Below are 12,610 nucleotides of genomic sequence, written 5' to 3'. Positions count from 1 at the left end.
GCAATGTGCCTCTTTGGAATCAGTTTGAAAAGACGACATGGCAACTGAGGGTCAGATTCTTCAGCTCTTACTCCCCTTGAGTAGCATCCTTCCTCTGTAAGTAATCTCACTGAACCAGTGGAGCTACGGGCAGAATTAAGGGGCTGCATAGCATGTGCCCAGCCTAAAGGGCATCATGATTCCTATGTCTGTGATCCAGCCCTCCCTCAACTCAAATGGCAGTTGGATTGAGTGCGCAATGCAGAGACATTGCAGGCCAAATCTTGAAGCCCTGTCTCCACTTTTACAGTGGCAAGTGTTCCATCTGACTTGGCAAGAACTGAGTAAAAATGAAGGGTTCATACCTGCAAACACTCACTGCCTTGAATGTTCCCATTAAGCAGCACCAGGCAGAGTAGTAAGTGTTTGCAGGATTAGGTCCAGAGTATGGATGCATGAACACAGCATTAGGCAGCTCTCAAGGCTCAGTTATGCAATTTCTGTTCTCCGTGTGCACCAAGGACTGATTTATTTGAAATTAAACCCACGAAATGTGTTAATTCCTGCTCAGATCTTGAGCAGGCTTTAATGTACCAACCTTCTCTCATTTTCACTGATTCTGCCGAGCAATCTGACTCACTTAAAACTTTCCTTCCTCATGAATAGCTAATACTAGCCTTCAGATATCTTGCTATTAAAAATAAAACCATCGAGCTGCACAGAACAGGAGCTGTGACACATTTTCTTCTCCTGCTGGACAGTCTTTGGGTCCTCCTTCCTGCAATCCAGTAATTGTGAGCCTGTAATAATTTCAGGGCTAATGGTTCCAGGAATCCCACCGCAGCTCCTGATCTCATGCTAGTGACGCACGATCTCTGCAAGTGCTGGCTTTTTCTACTCACAAGCTCCTCCTGATGGTGACGTAGCTACAGAAAAGCAGCATTGCCAAACCCAACTGTTCCAAAGTCATGAGATTTTGGGAAATAATAAATGTTTGGTTCTTTTTATTTGCCTACTAACGTTTGAGTCTTTAGTGTTCATGTTTTGTAGCTTTTCTTTGCAACCAGAAGGGCTAGAAGCTTATTTTTTTAAAAGAAACTGAGATTCTGATGTAGTCACCTGACTCCAGGAGTTGGGGGTGTAGCAAAAACACTGAATTGCAAGATATGCAGTAAAATCACAAGAGTTGCCAACGCTGGAGGAAATGACATAATTTGTGTGTGTGTGTCAGTTTGGAGGCCACTTCCTGGTGTATTTAGAGTATTATAGTGTGAGAATAAATACGATGTGTGATTTTCCAGAGACAGCAGATCCTTGCTGATACACCCTGACCAAGAGAACCATTAGTGAGAGAGTAAAAGACAGAACCTGAGCTAGACTTTGACTTGGACTGCACGCAATGCAGGGCAGTTGGAATCCCATTTAAACCCTCTACAGGCGAGCTAGAGCTGCAGTGTAGGAGTCAACAGGTGTGGCTGACTTCCTTAGTGCCCTCTGCCCAAGACCGGGTGGCGGGGGAGAGGGGGAGGGAGTAGGTTCTGTCTCCCACTAGTGAGCTGTCTTGCCAGCAGCAAATCACTAGCCCCACCACCAGAGTGAGGCGGAAGTATTAAGGAATCGGGCCCCAAGAGGTATCTCTGAATCACACTGCCTCCCAGGACCGCTCCTGGTATGGTGCGGCTTTCAAGCCACCTGTGGTTCAGGGCTGAGCTGAAAGGTCAAGCACCCTCAACTCATGTCAAGGGCAAAAGGTGCTGACAGCAGCTGGCCCCTTGCAGGGTCAAGCCCCTGGGGAACAAATTTTTTTTTTGTAACTAATCAAGAATAATGCATTACCAGAAATCTTGTCCATTTTTGGAGGGGGGGGGCAGCTGTGGGTATGAATGGCTTGTGATATATCAGAGCATGCTGGTGAGTGTTCCACAGAATATTTTGGTAAATTATTGAAGCTGGTGGATTGCAATATGAAAACTCACTACAGGGCTGTCTCTTTGCTGAGAAATGGGTGAGAGTGAGTCCATTTTGTGTGTGTGTGTGTGTGCAAGTGTGCACATGCACAGGTATTGGGTTGTGCGTCATCCAGTCTATGGATTAGTAAAGTAGAAATTAGCGAGGTTTTTACTGAGCTCTTTGTGCACAGCATGGCACTTTGTAATAAGGTATTGCACACTTGTGAGGATATAGAGATTTGGAAACAAGCAACTCCTTATTAAAGATGACAGAAATGTATGGTAGGGCCAGATCCTCACCTCATATAAATGGGGACAGCTCCAATGACTTCAACACACAGAGAGCTTCAATGGAGCTATGCTGACTTACACCATCTGAGGATCTGGTCCATTAATGCTCTTTGTCATTTCTGTCTTTGTTAGAAAGATGGATCCTTTCCTAGCTCAAGAAAGAGCCCCAGAAAGTCCCTCCCTCCCTCTCCAATTTTGCAGCTGAATTCCAGCTGTCTCTACAGATAGCATACCCAGTAAATTGTAGTGTAATTATAGTGTAGCACAACTCAACATGTGAGGCTGTCACACTGAATAACAAGCAATTAGGTGTGTCTTTGTGGTGGGGGAAACAACCAAAACAGGGTTTGACTGGGATGGAGAACTTTTCAAACTCCACTGTGAAAGGGATTATTTTCTCTGCACGTACCGTGAGCTCCAAGGCTGCGTTCAGCAGGCCATTGCGTTTGCTGTGAAGATAAGCGCTGGAACTGCCTGTTTTAGCCACTCGTATCCGTGCAAGCCGGGCTTTCTGTGAAGAGAAGCAAGATTTATTGACATATTTTTACTTTTACATACCAAGCCAATTGTTCCACCTCTACTAAAATAGGGGGAAAGAAAATACAAAGTTTTCATCGAACCTGAAAAATCAGCGAGATGAAAATACAAGGAATTTATGGCTAGGGGAAGATCAGCACAACCTTTGCACTTCCTACCTGCAACCCAGTTTTAAAACTCAATTGATGGAGATTAAGGAAATCTGATGACTCAAGACATTACCAGAGCTGGGATGATTTAGCTGGGGATTGGTCCTGCTTTGAGCAGGGGGTTGGACTAGATGACCTCCTGAAGTCCCTTCCAACCCTGATATTCTATGATTCTATGACCTCTCACAGCCCATCGGTGGCCTCCCCTTAATGAGTAGGTGGCTACCTACTTAAAAGTGCACAGTGATATTTTTGGGTATCTCCATATTTTGCGTGTCCAACTAGAGACACCCATCTCTCACATGTTTCTTGCCTCTGACATGGGAGGATTGTGTTACATGCATGTGTGTGTATATATAGCTTATCATGTGAGACTCAGATGTGTGTGTGACAGAGAAAGAGAGAGAGAGATTTCAATAATTGATACAGATTGTGCACACACCTCCTCTATGCCCCGTTTCTCCCACTTGCTTGCACGTGAAATCCCTCTGTGATGCCTTGTCTTCTAGACTGTAAACACTTTGTGGCATGGAGAGTCATTTACGATATGTTTGTGCAGCACCTAGCACAATAAGGCCCTATATGGTGGAGGACTGTAGGTGTAACTACGATACAAAGGGTTAACAATAGGAGACAAGAAGGATATATAATAGGGCAGATCACTAACTTGCCCCACCTATGAGCTGATTGGCATAGATTAATAATTGGAAATATCTATCTCTTATTCTCTCCTTGGAGACTGTAAAAAACACCTTGTTTGTTCCTTCTCTTCTCCTCCAGCAGCAGTGTGTGTTTGTTAACTTGGATATATGGTAACAGGAGCATAATTTTCTCCAGAAAAAAATATGCCCTCCTAGATAGAAATCTCTCTACAGCAACAAATAAGCTATTCGGAAAGAAGGAAAAACATCTATTTACCTAATGTTTGGTTTCTTATAATTAGTTACCCCTGCCTGGCTCGGTCTTTTCTACAGACCCTATAACTTCTAGTTAGAGGACTGAACTAAATGATAGAAAAGTGGTATAGACTAATGTAAGCATATAAAGCTTCTATCATTAAGTGATCAAACAGTTTTTAACTCTTTTAAATTTGTCTATGCAAATACTTCCTCCTTCTCTGTGAAGTGATTTGCTTTTTAAAAATTTATTGTTAATTCAATATTTATACCCAAGCTCCATTAAAGGTAAATACATGAAATAATTACCACTATAACAAATTTATATTAGGTTGTGTTTTAAAATACTGCATAATCTTTTAAATAATACAGAACACTAGGTTTTCTTTTCTGATTAGTGATGGTTAATGGACACAGTGTAGCAAGAGCAAAGCCAAGAGGTAAATATCCATGATGGGTCTATAGCACATAATGATTCCAGAAAGTGTATTACCATATATGCACGAGTGACTCAAGCACTCTGGATTTGAAAGATTTGCTTAACCCAGTGCACTTTAATTCATGCACACAAACAATTTCCCAGGCAAAGACGTGTCCTGGGCACTATTCTGCAACTTCAATTAGGAGACAGAGGCCAGGAGATTCAAAAGTGATTAGCGATTTTGAGCCCCTGCCTTGACACACCTTGCTTTCAGAGGGTGGGTGTTCAGCATGAGCCCATTTGAGCAGCCAAAAATTGAAATTTGTTAGTCTCTAAGGTGCCACAAGTACTCCTTTCCTTTTTCCAAAACCAAGTGTCGCCTTTCTAAATCTTGGCCAGATTTCTTTGGCTCCCAACACCCACTCTTAACACTAAAGCTCAGAGTCGATGGGTGAAATCCCGGATCCACTGAAATCAATGGTAAAACTGCCATTAACTTAGATGGATGGTGGATTTCACCCTGTGTTCTAAGGCAGGCCCTAGGAACATGCAACACAAGCAGGCAGCAGATTAGATCACAATGTGTGTGATCTGACACCATCAGAGCATTTAAAAATGACAAAGAGTGTGTGGGTGAGGTTCTGTGGCCTGCAATATGTAGGAGGTCAGACTAGATGATCATGATGCTCCCTTCTGACTTTAAAGGCTATTAGTCTAAGATGTCCTCTCTTTCTTGTTGTTTTTTCCCTTCCTCACACCCCTTTCCTGTCCTGTTAATAATTTTAATGACTGTAACCATGACAGCTGCACAGCACAGAGTGCTGTAAGTCTTTGCAAGAATTGTCTGACTTGGGAAGGAGAGAGAAGCCAGGAAAACAGGGTAGCTGCTGACCAGCAAACACTGTGCTGAAACACGCTTCTTGATGATGCTACCACAGTTGCCTTGGGGCAAATCTGAATTGGATTTGGGGGTGAGCGTTACTGAGAGCAACAGTTCCACACAACTTGGAAGTGCAATAAACCTCTCTTCCTAGACATGTGGCAGGCATGTTCAGGTGGATATTGCAACTGCTGAGTGAATGCACTGGATCACTAGGCCAGTCATGTTGTACTGAGTCATTGCACCTGCATTCCACAAAGTTATTTCACATACGGTAAACCTGCACACCTCTTTGTACATTTTCCTAGCCTTTCACAATTGATCTAGTGTATCCCTCCCTGGAATTGCACCAGGAGTAACTTTGGCCCATTGATCTCCGTCTTTAAATTGACGATGATTACAGAGGACGTATTTCCTCTTGCTCTTGACAAAATGTCAGTTCCTTTGCTGCAGGAAGTCCAAGAGTCCCCAACAGTTTCTTCTCAGATACAGCACAAAAGGTTCCACCAGCATCTTCTGTTGCTATCATTATCGGTTCAGTTATTTGTTAAAGTGGATTCAGTCTTAAGCTCCTGTGATGAACATTATTCCCTTTGCCTCCAGGCTAGCAGGAGATCAAATATTAATAGCTGTACTCCACACGGAATGTGAATGGTTCATCTCTGAGAATCTGTTCACTCTTCCTCCCTGAAACAGAGCCACAAGCTAACTAAATAATTAAGCCCCATGGCTTTCAGAGTTTGGAACAGATGTTGTTATTTAAAAGATCTTCAGATGGGTATAAAACATTGCTGGGAAAGAATGGTGATTTAAACCTATTTTTGTAGTCTGTGAGCGAGGGAAGGAAATAGTGTCCAAGAGGAGACCATGAAGGACAGTCATGAAGGTTGATATGCTTTTGTGTGCCTGAGTTTATGTATGTGTATGGGGTGAACTTCACCTCTGTGAATAGTTAAAAGGCCTATCTATCACTTATGTCCCATATAAGCCCTACATTTCTTAGGGGTGAGCAGGATGTGGGTCTCTGAACATGATGGAGCATGACCAACGGCTTGGCAAAGACCCTGTACAGACCCTGTGCACAGGAGTGAATTTCACCCCGTTGTCACTTGCAGCCAAATTCTGTGCTGATTTACACCCTGTGCAACCCCACTGACATCTCTCGGCTGTGTTTTCATTAAGCCAAATTGGGACTGTGATTCATGATTCAGGATAGAAACCAGGGCTCACTTGGTGCTGTTACATGGAATTAGGTGAAATGGGCCATTGCAGGTTGATCTGGTGGGCTCAGTCAACCCTGAAACTCAAAGCAAAGTCCAGAGGGTGCAAAATTCATGTGGACAAACTCCTAAAATGCTCATGTGAACAACTGCCAGTCTTCACACAACTCTAGGCAGCCCTCCTGTCTCCATCACTGGGTGATGTCCAGTTTGCTGCCGCCTGCCTGAAATTTACAACAAAACCCAGCCTTGTTCCTTTGAGTATCTCACCAGGCACATGAGCAGCCAGGAAATGTAAATGCCCTGACTCTGGCATCCAGCTGAGCTCGATATAGGACCCAGAGATGGGGGCAAGTCCAAGAAGCCTCCTAGCTGCTCTAATCTAGGCAAGCTGGAAAGTCATTGCACTGGCTAGTGGTTGTTGGAGCACAATGAGTTCCAGCCAGGCATCCAGAACAGGCCCTCAGGGGCAGCTTTGTCCCCACTGCATGGACATGGTGCATGGACCAGGATTTAAACCTGCACAACACCAAACAAAATGCACTAAAAGGACCTCCCCAGCCCTGCCATGACCCTCCCCATGCTGCCCACTCCACAGGCAACCCTGAGTTAATGGAAGACCTTTCTGTGTGCCCGGAAAGCCAACAGACTTGGGCTCTGTCAGAGCAAGTGGGGAAGTGAATTCCAGGGGCAATGACTTTCCTCTGAGAACACCTTGCACCAGCCCACAGGCATACAGGTCTAGGCTCTTGTTCTGAAATGGACTCTTGCATCCACACAGAACTTCAGCAACTTCAGGGTCAGGGCCCTAGGGATTAAGGTTTGCATTTACATGCAGCTTTTGTCATATCCTATTTTAAAGACTGGTGGGCTTGGCTGTGTCATCCCAGACCCACGCTTGGAGGTTGGTCCTTCGATGAGGGAGGGCTCTAGTAGACACAAACAAGTGGAGGATCATGTATTTTGGTTGATCTGCTGCTAATGCCTTTAGGAAGGGTGCATTCCTCCCAGATCTTACCTGCCCTAGTGACTCGCAAAGGGCAAGGCAGAGCATGAGATCACTATTTCTGAATATTGTCTTGGGCACTGTTAGAGCTGAAAAGAAAAGAAAAAAGCAGTCCCCAGTGCGTGTGTGAGAGTGGAGGTGGTAGGAAGAGTTGCTAGGAAACCACAGGAGCTCAACGTGCATATTACCAAATCTGGAAGATAATTCATTCGAAATAATAACAATCATATGACAGCAATTTGCACATTAAGAGCATTAATTTGGCTATCTTAGCCCGCATTTGTCTTAGTGAGGAGACTGAAAGGCGGGTGTCAATAAAGGTGTGGATCCTCTCCCTAGCCTTTGCAGTTTCAAGATGCAATGTGGCAGAATCTAGCAGCATAGAATGAGCAGGGAGGACACTTGGACTTTCCTAAAACATTATGTGTGGGCTGCTCAGATGTCATGGTGATGAGGGGGATATATCTAGATAGACAGACAAACCCTACATTATGGCAATACCCTGGCAGTCACCTTCCTATGCTGTCCATTGGGATCAGTAATGGAATTGTAAGAGGACCTGGAGTACAGCCTGTCCCAAGGCAGAGTATCCCGTCATCTATCTCAACACTCCATCTCTAATCTGTCTAGGCAAGGTGCAAGGAACAGGTGTTATAGGCCAAGAGACACTCGTACCGGATGGCAGGATTAGGAACTACCTATCTGTTGTTGTTGATTTCCATATATTTCTAAGGGAGAGTGATTTTATTGTTGGTTTCTCTGATATTAGTCTCTGATATCATTTCTTACTTGCCAGATTCCTGTGGCCCTCCAGATTTTCTGTGCCCTTGATTTGGAAGATACATTCCTTTTTAGAGTATGGATTGAGGTACAATACGCTGAAGTCTAAAATAAATCTCTTTATAGTACTGGCACAATCAGTTATGTCTTTTGTAACCATCCCAAACAAGCAGAGGATGTCAGGTCTTGTGTGTAAGAGTCCTACGTTCACTCCTGCTCCCGCCCTACTGGGCCAGGAGCTGTTATTAGCATTAGCCAGCCCATCCAATTGTATCAGCTAAAACCACAGTAAGAGCGTTCTTGGCAGAAAACACAAATACACTAGATAATTAACAGCTGCTTCCCATATTTTTTCCTCTAAATAATGAATGGTTTGAATATCTGTAGCCCTCTTGGTGCCTGCTCTAGTGAGTACTGCATTGCACGACTGCACAACACTTTTTTTTAAAAAATCCTTGTATCTGAAAGAAAGCCGCCATCAAAGATAGCTGATTGAAGGCTTTTATGGTTTGGTTTTCTAGTTCCACAGTGCAATATGAAAGCCATTGAGTCAGGGCCAGATTCCCCTCCCCAGTATACAGTAGGGATCTATAGTTCTGCTCCACCGCTCTCTGGAGTAGAGTTTAGGCTTGCACCTGCATTCTAGATAGAAATTCTCGGCTTGCCCTTTGCATATGGAAAAATGTAACAAAGCAGATTAGGGATTTGGAAAGCAGTGGCTCTTGCCACACCCTAGCTACAGTGTCAGAGTAAACGGGAGATGGAAGGAAAGTGCTTTCTTGTTTTCCTCTTGTTATCTTCAACCGTCCTTAAAATGGCCTTAGTCTACAACAATATTCAGGTCCCTCATTAACATTGAAACCAAAAGAAATTTATCAAAGACTTCACTTCTCCTACTTAGCTGGAGCCCAGAGTACACATGCAGCCCTGGCGAAATAATGAGCCAGATCCTCAGCTAGGTGTAAATTAGCATAGTGCCAATAACTTCAGCAGAGGGTCTGACCTACTGATTGTTGTCATGGTCCCTTTGCCGCTGGTAAATAGAGCACTGTGCAAAAATAATAAAGAAAGAAGCCAAGGAATTCAAGGAAGCTGCTGCGTTTGCAGCGGAGTGCACACACTGATTACCTGTTCTACTTAGGATGCCGAGAAGCTGACATGACACCTTAAATGAAGCTTGGAAACAAGCTGGACTGCGAAGTTATGAATTGCTCCTGTTACATGCATTGAGAGGAATAATAACTGTTGAAAAAGCAAATGTCCCATGTAATAATAGCCGGTTATTATCATGCCAGTCCTGGATCCAACTTGATGTTGCAACAGGCAGGCAGTGCTGTTATAATGAAGTGATGGAGAGGACAGTGTATTTCCTACAAATCACATTACTGTTGTTCTAACTCTTTTTCTTAGGAAATTTTCCTCTGAACACCTCAAATCTTTACATTAAAACAGCTTTTGAGCCAGGTTTAAATATTCATTCTTTATTGCTTTGGGTGTGCTGTAGTGGAGCTGCATATGGAAATTAAATTGTGTAGAGCTCATTATACTCCTATATAATTCGACAGAGCCACTTAAAGTCAGACCTTTATCTTATTTTGGGTCTCTTCATTGCTTTCCACAGATGAAAGATTCCCCTCCACTCCTCTGTGATTCTTTTAATCTTATTTTACCCTGGACTCTATTAAAGCAACAGATAGTCATATCAAATGCAATGTATCGTTTAATCTTTTCCAACACAGAAGGACATGATTTGCAATCTATTTATAGAACAATACACAGAATATGGAATTCAATGGGCCTCAGCTTATCCACTAAGCATAGAGTGACTGATGAGATAGAAAGATTTGAGTGCATTTAACATATGGAACTTAAACATTCTTCTGCAATTATATGGTGATGTTTCTTGTTTCCTTCAGGGCTACACAAGAACCTTAATAAATCAGGACTGGATTCTGCCATGCATATTTACACTGCATAGTACCTGACTCCTTGAATACTGATATCAATGGGACTACTCAAGGAGTAAGACACTATTCCGCATGAATCGGTTTGTTGGAATCTGCCTCCAAACCAGAGACACTTTTCACTTAATACATGTCTTCTAAAGAAAACAGCTCCATGCCATGCTGCATTACTAATAGAGAAGCTGCTGCATTCCTTCTCCCATCAGGACAACTGAAGTTTCTTCATCACACTAACATGCACAGGATGATAACTATGTATTTGTCAGTGATTTCTCTCTGTGTCTTTCTGTATCTTGCCTCTATAACTTCTTTCACACAAATCACAACCCTACCCACTGATGGGCAGAGTTAAGGTGAGCATGCCACAACTCAGTGATAGGTATAGCCATTGGTTGCAAGTAGACTGAACAGTAGGGGGAGCTCTTATTGCTGCAGCTATGAGGCATGCTGCTTGCCCGAGCCAGGGAGAGGAGGGGAAGCTGTTGTCCCTCTCACTTCTCTTCACTGTAACCTTTGGACCAATTCCCCACCTCCAGTGCTCTCCCTGCATGGGCTGTGCCCAACAGTCACAGAGAGCAATCATCTCTGCAAGGCAAATGATACCAATTGGCAAGCTGAGTCTTTTTTCATTCTTTCTCCCTTGCTGAGACAGGAGAGATGACAGAGCGAAACAAAACACACACACACACAAAAAGAAAGAAAAGAAAAAAGGTTTTTTTTTCCTAAGAACTGATTTCCAGAAGATTAGTTTGTACCTCAGCCCCATAAATATGGCAACAGATTTCAAAAGTGTCTGTCTGCAAAGTTATCTGGACATCCAAACCTCTCACTTAAGGAACCAAACCCAAACCCACAGCTGGCTTTTGTTGTCCACAACGCCAACATGTATTTTTAGAAATGCTGGTGGCTTTATCATTTCTTTGGTGACAAGCTCTTTTACACCCCCATCCTCCCAGAATAGCTTCCCAAGCAATGATTGTAATGTGATCTATTAACCTCATCCCATGGGAGGCAGGAAAAGGGTTAACTATCCCATGCGTCCATGAGAGTTGCCTGACCCAGTGCAGCCACTGGGCCTGGGCCTGGCTGAAGGAAGCTATGGAATAGCAAAGGGGACTCTCAGAAGAGTGTGTGGTGGAGAGGGTCTGACTCCGTCTGCCCTAGGGACGAGAGCTTTCCCCTGTGAGGCCAAACCCACCCTGGAAGAGACAGACGTGTAGAATGACAGACCCTTTGGCTGCACAAAGCTATCCCTTTCTTATTTAATGGAGAATCGTGAGCTGGGAGAAGCGCTGGCTGATCCTATTGAGGGTGCATGCTTTGTGTGCTTAGCTGGTAGTGGGGGCTGTTGTGGGAGCGCTACATAAGGAGAGAGAGTGGGACCAATGTGGGCAGTTAACGGAAAGAGCAGGATGTGCTGGCCGATAAGAATTGTTCCTGTGTCGTTAGGTCTGTCAGAGTAGCTGTTGTTCACAGCAAATGGCAGCTCTAGTTTCTGCCTCTCTTCCCAGAGACTCCATGTCTCCTCCCTTTGCCTTCCAGGGGGGAAATTGTTGCAATCCCAGCCCTGTGGTCACGCTCAATAACAGGAGGAAAAGGGTCCTAAAAGATGGAATGTGAGTCCATGGCACATCCCGTGTCCTTATAATAATAGCAATAAAAAACTGGCCACTGCCACCCTCCCGTGCTTTCCTGAGCACCCAGCTGAGAAACCTGTCTCACATTCTGCATGGGCCCCTAATTTGTCAGCAGATAGCTCTAGGGTTGTCATGGTTACTTGTTTCTCTGCCCCTTGTTTTTGCATTCCAGCACTGTTACATGTTCTTACTAGAATGGCTTCTAATTGTCCTGACTCAATAGCTAACGAAGCTTGTGCTTCTTATGTGGACTAAAATGAACTTGCTGCCGGATTACGGAGCCGGTGGACAATATGTAAAATTGCCTCTTTATTGTTGTTTTTGTTCAGAGTTAATGCTGAGTTAGGTCTCAGCAGCTACACTTAGATGAACAACAGGTGGCTCGAATTATCATCACGCCACAGTCTGCATAGTAAACAGAAGAGTTTTGCTTTACCATGGGAGAGCGGAAAGCTGGGTAAATATTTCCTAAGGAGCAATTTCTCCAATGAATTTAGCTTCTTCTGTTTGTGGGGTACTCACAAGCAGATGGCAATATCCCCAAACGATGATGAGTATGTATTATTTGTATCACTGTGGCACCTAGGTGTCCCAGTCATAGCACATAGGAGCTGCGCTGCGCTAGGTGCTGTACAAACATAGAACAAAAAGACAGTCCCTGCTGCATCACTGGAGCTCAGTACCAGGCTCCTCAGTGCTTTCAGCTGAGCATGTTGCTAGCGGCTCTTCTCGACAAGGCTTAGGCAGTTTCGGATTTGGTTTATTTAGACACCTCAGGTGGAGAAGACAACATTAACTAATACAAATCCTACCAATGGCGTTATGTAATTAGCCACCTGGGCAGTGCTCTCCAAGTGCAGCGCTGCATCCCTGCAGGGAGCAGAGAGGAAACCCTTTCACG

The 12,610-nt window shown here is 44.1% G+C and overlaps 1 protein-coding gene across 4 annotated transcripts in view; it reads right to left on the bottom strand.

Moving 5' to 3' along the window:
• The window catches only part of KCND3 (potassium voltage-gated channel subfamily D member 3), a 220,423-nt gene that overhangs the window by 17,065 nt on the left and 190,748 nt on the right, over positions 1-12,610 (bottom strand). For all 4 annotated transcript variants that reach the window (XM_084611315.1, XM_084611316.1, XM_084611314.1 and 1 more), the window contains one exon: positions 2,629-2,730. In XM_084611315.1, coding sequence (XP_084467441.1) covers positions 2,629-2,730 — 102 coding nt within the window. The remainder of the gene's footprint in view (positions 1-2,628; positions 2,731-12,610) is intronic.

Source organism: Lepidochelys olivacea, assembly GCF_965140295.1.
Source record: "Lepidochelys olivacea isolate rLepOli2 genome assembly, chromosome: 21".
In the NCBI taxonomy this organism is placed as follows: Eukaryota; Metazoa; Chordata; order Testudines; family Cheloniidae; genus Lepidochelys; species Lepidochelys olivacea.
This window is presented reverse-complemented; position numbering and strand designations above follow the sequence as displayed.